The 12,819-nt window shown below is 36.3% G+C and overlaps 1 protein-coding gene across 9 annotated transcripts in view; it reads right to left on the bottom strand.

Annotated features, from left to right (window-relative positions):
• LOC135205669 (zinc finger and BTB domain-containing protein 17-like) overlaps positions 1–12,819 on the bottom strand; it is a 260,367-nt gene that overhangs the window by 48,131 nt on the left and 199,417 nt on the right. The window contains exon 6 of one of the 9 annotated variants that reach the window (XM_064236541.1): positions 1,379–1,994. The exons of 7 other annotated variants lie outside the window; for them this stretch is intronic. In XM_064236541.1, coding sequence (XP_064092611.1) covers positions 1,650–1,994 — 345 coding nt within the window. In that variant the 3' untranslated portion in view covers positions 1,379–1,649. Of the gene's footprint in view, positions 1–1,378; positions 1,995–8,488; positions 8,831–12,819 lie in introns of those variants that run through there. One more of the 9 variants, XM_064236549.1, reaches the window with a different exon arrangement.

Below are 12,819 nucleotides of genomic sequence, written 5' to 3'. Positions count from 1 at the left end.
AAAACATGAAACCATGAATATGAAACCTTAGTGAAATGATCAAATTATTGTTGTAGAAATAAGTATGATACACCGAATTGTTTGGGATCTAGTTTGAAGCTTTCGTTCATCATTACATCACCAAGTAAAGAAAACAAACAAGATATCTAAAAAGATGTTTGTTATGTAAAGTGAATATTATTTATACTCTTAACTTACCCAGAACATTAAGAGTACGTATGCACTAATACGACTTGTCACAGCTGTTGAGTATGACATAGAGAACAGGTATGACTTGGAGGATGTCCTGAGTCCTTTATATTCCATCACTGTGCCAATGAATACTATACCGGCTGAGACCAACTACAAGCATTTCCCGGTTACTTACCGATGGCCTCGGTTATCAGCGATCTGGTTTTATGATGCACGTCTAGCACTGATTTTCGGTGGCAAAATGCGCCTATTTCTGGTTATCATCAACTATAATTAAGTATTGGCATCAATACATACCTAACAGAGGCGCTATTAACCAATTTTCTGTTATTAGCAATTTATTCCAATTTTCTGTTATTAGCAATTTTCACTTATCACCAAGCCATCAGAATGGAACCCCTGTTGATAACCAGAGACTGTCTGTATAAAGGAATTCTTCGTGATTGGTTGGTCTGTCTTATGGAACCTTGGGGGACCATAAGAGTGTAACTCCTTTGAGGACCCACAGCAGCTACCAAAAATAGGTTTTTCCTATGTCAAAACCTGTTTTATTTGATAGCCGTAATTCTTTCCAACAAAAAAACTGGATATCTTGGACACAAGTCCTTTCAAGAAATAATCTTCATCATTCTTAATCTATCAAAATAGTTTTACGAAGCTGTAATCTGTCAGATAAGATTGCAGTTTATCTTATGTAAGAATTAAACATTCCTACAAGCACTTTGAGGGTTAAGAATTTTAACTGCATTATGGTTAAACAATTCAGTAATGATACTGCAAATTTAGAAACTTACAGATACTGTTTCATCTAGCCAAGATACAATGGAGAACAATAGAATACATATAACCTACTATAATCAAGTAAACTTTACAGTAAGTTTCTGTATATAATAATAGTGCTGAGTAAGTTGAATTTAGATGGAACATTCAATGATACACACTGTGAAGGTTCATGATGCTCTGGTTACAGTTTTTTCAGTGTTTTAAAGCTCATAAAAGAATAAGATGACCAAAGAAAGGATACAATAAACTGCTTAAAAAGAATGAGACGACCAAAGGAATAGAAACAATGTATAAATTAAACTGCTTGGAAAGTTTATTTGTCATATGACAAAAGCAGCAAGTACAGGACGGAGAGTAAAACTGGACATGAAAGTAGTACTACTACACAGACAAATGGTACTGTATACAAATATGGCAATCACTAACTTGGGATTGAACGAAAAATGGCTATTTTCAAAGGTAATAAAATAACTTGAACCTTGAATTGGTTGGCTTTCAAAAATTTTCGTGAATGCTTAGTGAACCTAGGTAATTTTGAGAAAACAACATTTATAGTTGACCAACATAATTTGCCATAAAATGAAGGTACTTACAGTACAATATTTTGAATTGGTTATTTTACAACAGTGTTACATTGAACTTTTAATTTAATATCACCTATTATCATCTGACCCTCAGGGCAGCATACCATGCACATTATATATGTGACATTTTAGACTCTTTTTATGAGCAGACCTGAAGTTGCACTGTAAACAAGAGTAGGGCTTTTCTCTAGTATGAGTTTTCATATGCCTCGTTACGTCACTCTTGCATGCTGTAACATATAAACAGTATGGACAAGAGTATGGCTTCTCTCCTGTGTGAATTCTGTAATGCCTTGTGAAGTTGCTTCTTTTAGTAGAACTGTATGGGCATATGGGACACAAGTAGCTGTTCTTTGCAGAGTTGTAGCTCAGCAGTGCAATTTCCGCATCTCGGTCTGTGCTGCTTGTTGAGTTGCTCTCACGGTAGTATTCCATCTGAAAGTGATATTCTTTTGTTATTCTAAATAAATCTTGGTAAGTCTGTGTAACTTTTATTTTTCCTGATTATAATTTTAGTCATTTCCTTATTATAACTTAACTACCATATAGCTTCACAGGTGGTATAAAGCTATCCTTTGATTAGAAGGGGCCTTATGATTGCAAAATATATATTGGAGTAAGATATTTTCAATGCTTGAAATGTATAAGGAGAGCGTATGGGAAAAGAGGGAGGTGAAGCAGCATAATGTGATTGGAGGACAGTCTTGAAAATAGTAAGACATTCAGTTACTTTGGAGATATATTGGACAGTGACAAAAATACAAATAATAGTAACATTGCCGGATGAAGTAAAGACTGCTTGACCACTAGTAGTAAACAAAACATACCCTATTGGTGGATTGGGTGAAAAGTTTATTTACTCTATGCAGCAAATGGACACTGACAGTGAAAATGAAGACTTATAAAAGATGTTATGACAGACAGCTAAGATTCATTAAAAGAATGCAGTGGGAGTGGGAAGATCATATTATAAATTGGAAGCTGCAGACATATAAAAATCATAGACAAGGGGTGTACAATTGGAGATCCACTTACACTGGGGTTTGAATCCAAGATGCCCCTTGCAAGTAAAATGAATGTAGGTTCAAACTCATGCAAATATTAAATTGTACAAGGTATATGTTACTGTATTTGCAGGTATATACTATACACTGTTAAGTAATCACATAATCTTGTATACAGAACTGAATATAATTTATGACTGCAGAGTATAATTTATAATATTTAAAACATTATAATGTACTGTATATGCTATACATAGTGTATGTACTGATATTTTTAAACGGATTTGTCTAAGAATTGTTATTGCAAAAAAGTCAGTAGTACGCATACAGATTTAGCACTGATGCAACCATTGTAACTTTAAATATGCAACATAATAATTTCATGCATACACAAGCTATATTCTAGATGTCTTTCATTTACTGAAAAGATTCTGTAAGCATTGAATTGTTGTAAATACAGTGCTATAGGAATTACGTAAATAAATATATGTACAGTGGACCCCCGCCTATTCACTGTTCCGGCTTCGTGGCTTCACCTATTCATAGATTTTTCTGTGGAATGTATATCCACAATATTTGTGGGAAATTTGCCTACTCATGGCATTTTTTTTATAGAGTAATACTCACTAATTACTATTGTATTTTCTTATTTTCATGACTGTATTTTTTGTGATAAAACTATTAAAATACTCAGGTGTAAGCATTTTTAGAGGGGCTTTTGGTGTTTGAACTATCAAAATAGGCAATTACGTATAAGCATTTTTAGAGAGGTGTCAAGTATTTGTGAATTGTAGCTATGTATTTGCAGGAGGTTGTGGTACAAATCCCCCGCATATACTGGGGTCAATTAAAATTTATTCCCTCTCTGTATAGTTTCATTCATGTATATGTGAATTAATTGGATTATTACTACAGTTGCACTAACCCTTGTATGGTCATAACTACATCTTTGGTAAGGACTGACTACATCATAGCTGCTGTTTTAAGTCATGGCTTTTAATTGTTAATTATGATAGCAGTAATAGTAGCATAAATAATAGTTTTACTTCTATATTTAAAGCTAAATCATAAGTAACAATATGTTCTTGATGTGCCTAGTAATAAACAAATTCAAGTTGTGCATTTTGGAACTTAACAGATTTTTTTTTATAATTTCTAAACCATGTTTCAGAATTTTTATTAAACAAAGTCTGTTTAAGTCAATGGCTGACTTTATATAGTGACATAGATAAAATGGGAATTCAGCTGGAAAGTGTATGAAAAAATAGTAAGTAAAAAGGACTCAAAATATATCAAGTCTAGTCCTGTAGCACTTGCCATAACAAGGCAAAATATTGTAATACTGTCCTGCACGACAATCAGTATACAAAAAATTCAATACCAATACAATACAGTGTAGAGAAAGAGTAGAAAATATATGGAGGCAAAGGAATAGAAGCCAACTGTGCTTATATTCTACAGTATTCTTACATGTTCTTTTACAGAGATGTTATAAAATCAAGGGCTGGTGTTTCACCAACTCTACTCATTGACAGTCGAGCTGCACCAGTGGGTGACCTACAACTCGGTGGAGCTTGTGGCCAGGTACCTTCCCGGCAAGAGGAATGTGGTGACTGACAAGCTAAGTCATCAGAGTCAAGTCCTAGGTACAGAGTGGTCTCTGCGTCAGGAGGTAGCAACAGGATGTTTCACCTTTGGGAAGACCCACGTTAGACTTCTTCACCACTCACTTCAACAGGAAGCTGGAGGTCTATTTTCGGTGGTCCCGAATCCTCTGCTCTGGCAGAGGACACTACAGTATCCTTAGCACAACCTCGAGGTGTACACCATCCCTCCGTTCTGCTTGATCCATCAGGTCCTGCACAGGGTAATGAGCTCTCAAATGATAACCTTAGTGGCACCTCTGTGGCCTCTGGCAGAGTGGTTCCCAGACTTTCTGTCCCTTCTGTCAGAGGTTCTGAGAGAAATTCCCCCATGGCATCACTTCCTTTGCCAGCCTCATGTGGAGAGGTTTCACCAGTTGGTAGAGTCCCTGTCTCATCACGGCTGGAGACTATCAAGTATCTCCTGCGAGTGAGAGGCTTTTCTTGCAAAGTGCAGGTCAGATGTCCAGTCATCTCATGAGATCTTTGTCAACAGTTTACCAGAGCAAGTGGGCTGTCTACTGTGATGGTGTCGTCGACGGGGTCTCTCTTCACTCGGAACTTCTGTTCAGTGGATGGTGGATTTCCTGATCTTTCTCAGGGATGAGAAAGGTCTGTCCGTCTCGGCTGTCATAGGCTACAGGGTTACCTTGGGGTTGGTTATGTGCCTGAAGGCCATGGACATCTCTTCTTCTTGGGGAACCTCAATGTTGTTCAGGAGTTTCAAACAATCCTGTTCACCAATAGAACTCAAACCTCCGACGTGGGATCTTACTTTTGTCCTAAATAGTCTTACTCAAGCTCCATTCGAGCCTGTATGTCAATCGTCAGACAGGAACCTGACTCTGAAGACGGTTTTCATGTTGGCCTTGGCTCCCTCGAAAAGAATTGGAGAGCTTCATGGCCTGAGGTATGACGTGAAACACACCAGGGGTTGGGGGTCTGTGGCCTTCGAATTTGTCCCGTAATTCGTGGCTAAGACTCAGAATCCCTCAGTACATGAAGACAGATTTGCCTCATTTTCTATTCCCTCACTAAATGAGCTTGTGGATAGCGATCCACAGGAGTTGTTGCTTTGTCCTGTCAGAGCTCTGAGCTGCTATCAAAAAAGGACTCGTCACCTAAGGCCTAGGTGTCGTAGATGTTTTGTTAGCATGGGCCGGTCCAGAAGGGAAGTACCCAAGAACACAATTTCATTCTGGCTACGTGAGGTGACTAATCAGGCATATTCCTCGCCTGCTAGTCCTGTCACTGAGTCTGTGCATGTTAGGGCACATACATCAGAGGTATAAGTTTCTCTCTGGTATTCAAGAAGAACTTGTCTGCTCATAGGATTTTGAATGCTGGTTCTTGGCTCAGGCAAACCACGTTCACTTCCTTTTACCTAAGGGACATTGCCCACAGGTCCTTGGACACTTTTTCCTTGGGTCCAGTGTTGGCTGCCCAACAAGTTACCTAAGATGGTTGTGAGGAAGAGAGAATGAGTAAGTTGGCTGGTGTCCTTCTTTCTCTTTTTTCCTTTCTTCTTCCTACGGGCGGGTCGAGGAGTAGACACATCATATGGTGGAACTGGTCTGATACAGGTAAGTGTGGTAGCCATACTGGTTGTAGTTATTTGTTTTGTTCCTATACAATGGACATCTGCTTCTCAGTAGCATGTACCCCTCTCTCCAGCAAGGGGAGGGAGGAGTGGTGATAAACCCCTGTGGTCTACTCTACATGGTTTGTTACTTGAATTAGCAGTATTCTCTTTTACTTCCACAAATGCAACGAATCTGGTCATATCTCATTGTGTTAAACCCAGCAGGCTGAGGTTTTAGATATTCTCTTAGCTATTCTCTGGCAGGCTCGGACCCCCTTCTTTAGAACTCGATCTTCTAGGAAGGGTGATCAGGTGGGCTGAACCCCCAGCTGGTTCAGGGTGCTTGTACCTCCCTCCAAGTATAAATCTATCCTATTGTTAAGACCGAAGGTTTGTTCCGTGTGTGAACAAAGGACAAATTTTAAATTAATTTGTATTTTTCATAACTAACAAACCTGAGGTCTTAATGCTTAATGCCCACCTCTAGCCGCCCATCTCATACCCTGGGTTGGAAGAGACTGATGCGTCACAGGTTCCAAGCCTGGTCGGTGACCAGCTTCTACCTTGTATACACATGAGTTGCCAGGAGCCACAGAATCCTTGCTTTACAATCTTTGATTGTTTTAACCAGTTTCCAGCTGGTGCTAGAACATTATACTATTTTTAAGACCTCAGGTTTGTTAGCTATGAAAAATACAATTGATTAAAAATTTGTCATTATTCTCCAGAAAAGATTCAAGAATATTTCAAATAAAACACAATGTGATTTGATTATAAATTTGTATTTATAATAATTAGCTAAGCTAAAGACAGACTGAAGGAAGTATACTGTAAATTAAATGAAATTTGATCTAATGAAAACTATTGTTTGAGTGGAATTTTCAATACTAATTATGCAGTTTACAAGTTATTTAAAAGACATGTGTGTCTATGAGCTTGATTACTGGTAACAGTTGTTACCAGTTGCAATGTTATGATTTCCTTAAATTTCAACAAGCTGTAAATGTCAAAATAATACAGACAACTTCAAGCCTGCTTCACAGTTTTACCAGATTCATTATGGCTTAACAAATAAACAAAACGAAATCACCTAACATAACAGCATTCTTACCATTCATGAGTACAACACCTATAACCCATCATGGAAGTGCATAACTTGCACGCATACATTTATTTGCAAAATTTATTAAGCTGATTTAATAGATATAAAATGAAAATCTAAAATCTAATTTTCCTGAGGAAGTCTAGTTTCTTCATCAAAATAAAAAATGTAACGTGACTTGTCAACATTCTATCAAGGAAAACTCAGCAAAGAATGTACAGTACTGTTCTTTTCTCTGTAAATCTATATTCCACTTTGGTAGCCCTGGTATGGAAGGTCTCTGAGTAGCAATAATAAGACTGGAAAATGATTGTTGGTACACTGGTCATTCATCACCTCCCAGTTAATATATATGATTAAATCCTCACAATAAATAGGTAAAGCAATTATATACTGATAGGAGACCCCAGTCTGGACATGAAGAGGCGGACTCCTCTTTGAATTAAGAGAAAGTTATAAGCATTCATGTCCCTCACAAATGGCACTGTAATTGACTAACCAATGTATTAAAACAATTTTGTTCAGAAAATCCAAAGTAAAATAACATTTTAAATAGGGACCCATAATCTGTAGCTTTTTCTTTTGTCACAGAATTTTTCTCAGACAAACCTTCTGAGAAGGGAGAAGGAAACCTCAGTTTCTCCATGTGGTCAGTATACCTGTGTAATAAAATTCAATGGATCTATTAGATAAAATTTGTAAGCTTCTATAAAATGTGAGTGGTTTTATTTTCAGCAAAAATATATTCTGTATTTGGTCATCAACAAATCCCTAACTTATAGTGAAGTGAAGTGGAGAGATGTAGCTAGAGTAATATGTGATAAGAAAATGCCAATCAAACTATAAGTCAAGATCTATAGAACAATGATAAGACCAGTGTTAATGTATTGATCATAAACATGGGTTCTTAGAAGAAAAGAGTAACTAAAGCTTGAGAGAACAGAGATGAGAATGCTGAGGTGGAATATACGAATATCACTGCTTGAGAGATGGGAAAATTATGAAATAAGAAGAGCAGGTTTAGTAAAGATAACAAAGGTGATAAGAGAGTCGATCTTGAGATGGTATGGGCATGTGTTAAGGATGGATGACGAGAAGAGAGTGAAGAGGGCTTAGGAAGAACCTGTTAGAGGAAGATCCGAGGGAGACAGAAAATTAGATGGCGAGATAAAGTTAAGGAAGATATGGAGAGAAGAGGTTTGGTGGAGGATGGTGCCTTTGATAGAAAGCAGTAGAGAAGGTGCATCAGGCAACCAACCCCTTAATGTAGGGATAACTGTGGGAAAGAAGAAAAAATCCCTAACTGTGGGAAAGAAGAAGAAATCTCTAACTTTTAGCTGATTTTCAGTTTAGATAATGATTGGAATTGTAATACTATCTCTAGGGAAAAAGTCTGCACTCAGGTATACAAACAAAGAATGATCTGGTTTGACAGGTGAAACCTAGCAGACATTACTTCGTAATGTGTGCTAGGTCACAAGTCACCTTGCACAACTGAGGTTTTCTTCTTCCTTTTGAGGTCTACCTAAGGAACATTTTGATACAGTGAAATCAAAGTAACCTGAAATTGATTTACTAATATGAGGCCACTGTCTACCATTCATTTGATTTCCTTAAACTTGATGAATACTTGCTAAATGATATTTAAGGTTACAATTCCTTGCTGTTTGAAAGGGACATTTTGGACAAGCAAATGGCTTCTCACCAGTGTGTGTTCTGATATGTTTAACAAGATCACTTTTTGATACAGAGACAAAAGTACAGTAGGTACATGCATACGGCTTTTCTCCTGTGTGAGTCCGATAATGTACAATCAAGTTGTAACGCTTAGCTGTGCTGTATGGACATAGTGGACACTGATGGATCTTCTTGCTTGTATCAGGATGATGATGTGTACGGTTCTCAAATCCATTTGTATAAGTCTCTCTGTTGAACAGGACCTGTAAACAACACACGCATTCATATTTCTTGTTCATTACGAAAACATACAATTATTCATAACAAATATTATAATATTACAATCATTCAGACTGAAGAAAAATATTTTTTCACCCCTTTATCATGCACATGAAAAAGCAATAGTCCATTTCCAAAATGTTTTAACACGAAATATTGTAGTTACTGAAAATAATGAGGTAATATAAACGTACTGTACTTGATGAGCTAAATACAGTACATGGTATGAAACCTCAATCAAGAGTATATTCAGCAATGCTAGCTAACAAAGGTCATAATGGCTTTGTTCCCAAAATAATTTCTCATGAACCTTTAACCCGGTCTTTGACAAATCTCCTTAGTTAATTTACAGTCCACAGGTACTACTGTGGTTCTTAAGTTATGGTGCTGAAGCAGTGGCATGGAAATTTTTATGTACTGGAATGATGTGTATACACTATCTCCAGATACATTTGGTCCTTAGGATGGTAAGACTAACTATCCTGCTTTTTTCAAGCTACAATCCTAAGGGATTCGACTGAGAAAAGGGCTCAAAAGGGAACAAGCTGTATAAATGTCAATACTGAATTACAAAAGAGAGATATAAAAGAAAAATAAATAAAAGGCAATAAAACTATGAACTGAGATTTATTGTGTGCTTGCTCAATGAAACAACTTTTGCACCCAGTTTCAATTTGTGATGTTCAAATGATTTCTTATTGGCATTTATAGGATGGCATGTATAGTTATGTTTCAGCATTAATATTTAAGAGTTGGATGGGCAACCCTGGTGTGGTACATCAATCACTTTTGTGGGTGTCCTGACTGATAGAATCAAAGTGAGGATATATCTGCACATCTCCAAGGCATTGCCAATTCTAGAGCTTCTTATGGTCACCCATAACAGTTCAAACTTTGGTGTGGTCTTACCAACAGTAAGATTCATGGCAAGGGTTTGGACTCTTCAGAGAAAAGTATCACAGACGAATTTGCTTCTAGTTTCTCAAATCTACAACCCTTATGAAGTAGGGTTGTACATTGCTTGGTGCCTGAAAATACCTTGGCTGATGAGTTGGAGAAGTTACTAGGTTGATAGCTTTGCAAACAACAAGGGCTGACTGTTTGTTAAGAAAATTCCTTGGATTTTGTAAAGGCAGAAACTTGGTTGTTAAACACTCAGAGTAGCCATTATCTTCATGGAATATTCAATTGCCTTCAAGCAAACCAGTTCTGTTCTTTACAAGCTAGGCTTATAACCATTACTGTTACGAGATTTTACAACAATTTTTGCAAGGAAATTATCTACAGTATTGTGTCATAAACTGGAGCAGTTTGATATCCCTCGAGAGTGAGAAAAGTCTCTCCTGCTTTCAACATGACATTTGTGTGTCATCAGCAAAGTGAACCAAGGCATTTTTGTGACAGCAAATAAGCATTAACAACAAAGATTCCCAGATGAAGTAATTGCGGTATGTGTATAAGGACAAACAGGCACTGCCTGATTTGAATGTTCGTTGAAGACGTGGAAAAATCTTAGCAACTACTCCCGTCAATTCAGCAATCCACACCTGGGTTCTCGCTTAGATAGATGTCTGATCTTACCTTTGAAGTAGTTGGAGTAGACTGAACAATTGAGAGGAAATTATAATGAAATTTCCACTGCTTGAGGTAAAGAACTTTTAAAGTTTCGCGAAGGTCAGAGACAGCGATGCCCTTGCCCATTATGCTTTCTTTGGTTGACAACTCTAGCAAGGCCCTATACCTGACTTGCCCAGGTTCACCATGGTCCATAATACACTTGCCCTTCTTATTGCATTTACTTACTTGGGATAAGTACAAATACATGAGAGAGAGAGAGAGAGAGAGAGAGAGAGAGAGAGAGAGAGAGAGAGAGAGAGAGAGAGAGATATTATACTGTGCAGTCATTAATCTTGTATAGTTTAATTTAATGGTATCATTACTCCATGCAATTTGCATAGTAGACTTGCAATTTTCCATGAAATATGAATTACTTTTTGCAGAAATAGATGAAGAGTCTGCAAGACCCTTATACTTTTCCAGAATATGTATTATAAATAGTTTTGCACATGTATGTATGTAACGTACTGTGCTATTGTATTGTAGGTTTCATGTGCCGTATATAATGTACAGAGCCACTTACATAATATGTACTCTGACAGTCCAATAATTTCTAACATGTTTTAATTTAGTTCTTATCAAATTCGAACTTGACATACTTAAATTTGTTCATAAATTTTAAACAATAATGTATTAAGTCCATCAACATGCAGTTTTATTTGTTATGAAAATCCCAACAATTACATATAGTCCTGCTTTCCATAACCCCATGAAATCAACAGAAATGTCTACACTGAACTCCAAAAGTTCTGCATTTAGTAATCAATAAAACCAATTCTTTTAGTGCCACAGAAGGGGGTAATACCATCAGAGCACCGCACCTCACGTGGTGTACTGTCAACATCACTAAAGGGTATTTGCACTGTCCCTTCAGCCCCTAGCTACCTCCACTTTTCAGTATTTTTTCTTTACCGTCATTCCACATCCTTTTCTTCAATGTTGCTGTCCAGCACCTCTAACTATTACTTCTGAGTGCACTTTGGGGTTCTCTCCCAGGTCAACCTTGAGATCTTGGACATCATCTCGTTTATTTTCTGAATCTTGTATCTTGCTGCAACCATTCTAGCTCCCTCTTTTTAGTGTCTTATTATTGTCTTAAGTGCTGAATGGCATTAAGTGTCCCAGTGCTTGACCTGGAAGTCTACATTTCATAAATTCTTGAATATTAGTTAAAAAAAATTATTTATTTCTATACGTAATGATATACTACGTTATGTACCTATCTGAAAATGAACCTATTTTATGTACATCAATTTTCATTATTGAAAAGTTGAAGAATTACAAGGTATGTAGAAAACTGTGAAACAGCAAAATGTTTTTTTCTAATTTACCATAATAATGGCTGGTAAGTAAGACCATAATTCAAAGGCTTTTTGCCACAAGTGATAATCTTATCACAAAATGTTAGCATGCAGACATTAGTAATTCTCAAGCAATCATGAAATAGTAAATGTAAATAATAATTGTCACAGAAGTTCAGAAATATAGTTTCCTCCTTAAGGTTTTGTTACATAAAAACCTGATACTGTCAATATTCAAACTCCTGGTGCTTTGGCCTAAATCTAGCATATATTCATTAAAATCATTTGGACTACGGGTTCACCTTTGAATAAAAACTTTATATCAAACCTCACAATAATGTTAAGCTAGAAGGCATAAAAAATATATTGCAATAAAACAATGAAACCCAAAGATTAAAGGAAATTGCTCATTGTCTCACCCAAATATTAAAGCTTGGATACCACATAGGTTACAAGGCAGCCATTACAAGAGAAACCTAGTCCGTATACAAGACCGACTCTCTTTTTTTTAGTACAGACAGCCTCCAATGCATTCATTATCAACATTATTAACATTCAGTATCAAAATGTGAATCATATAATTCCACTGAAAAGTCCGATTTCAAAAATTTATTTATAAAAAATCTTAAATTTATTTCGTAAACATTTTTAAAAGATCAAGTACATACTATAAATTCCATTTTATAGAAGCTTTGCTGAATGAGAAACTGACACCAGTTTTATGTTCAAGCCACAATGGGTAAAATTTGCCTTTGTGTTTGCAAAATAATTTAATTATGATTACTATATAAAGGGACAATAAAACTCAGGAAACAACCATTTTTATTACAGTTTTATCATTAACAGCAATTGAATGTATTAATCGTGTACTGCATATAGTTTATTTTGGAACTTGCCTTTACGTATGTCATTTTAAGTATTCTCAGTTTTTTTTCCTCTTCTTGTAAACTCTTAAGATTATACAGTATAAGTATTACTTTTAAAAATCAGTTACTGTAAAATTCAAATGCTCTTAAGGAATGCCTTCCAAAATTGAAATGAATCAGATATGCCTT

Source organism: Macrobrachium nipponense, chromosome 24, assembly GCF_015104395.2.
Source record: "Macrobrachium nipponense isolate FS-2020 chromosome 24, ASM1510439v2, whole genome shotgun sequence".
Taxonomy (NCBI): Eukaryota; Metazoa; Arthropoda; class Malacostraca; order Decapoda; family Palaemonidae; genus Macrobrachium; species Macrobrachium nipponense.
Note: the sequence above shows the minus strand (reverse complement) of the source record. Positions and strands in the feature narration are given on the sequence as shown.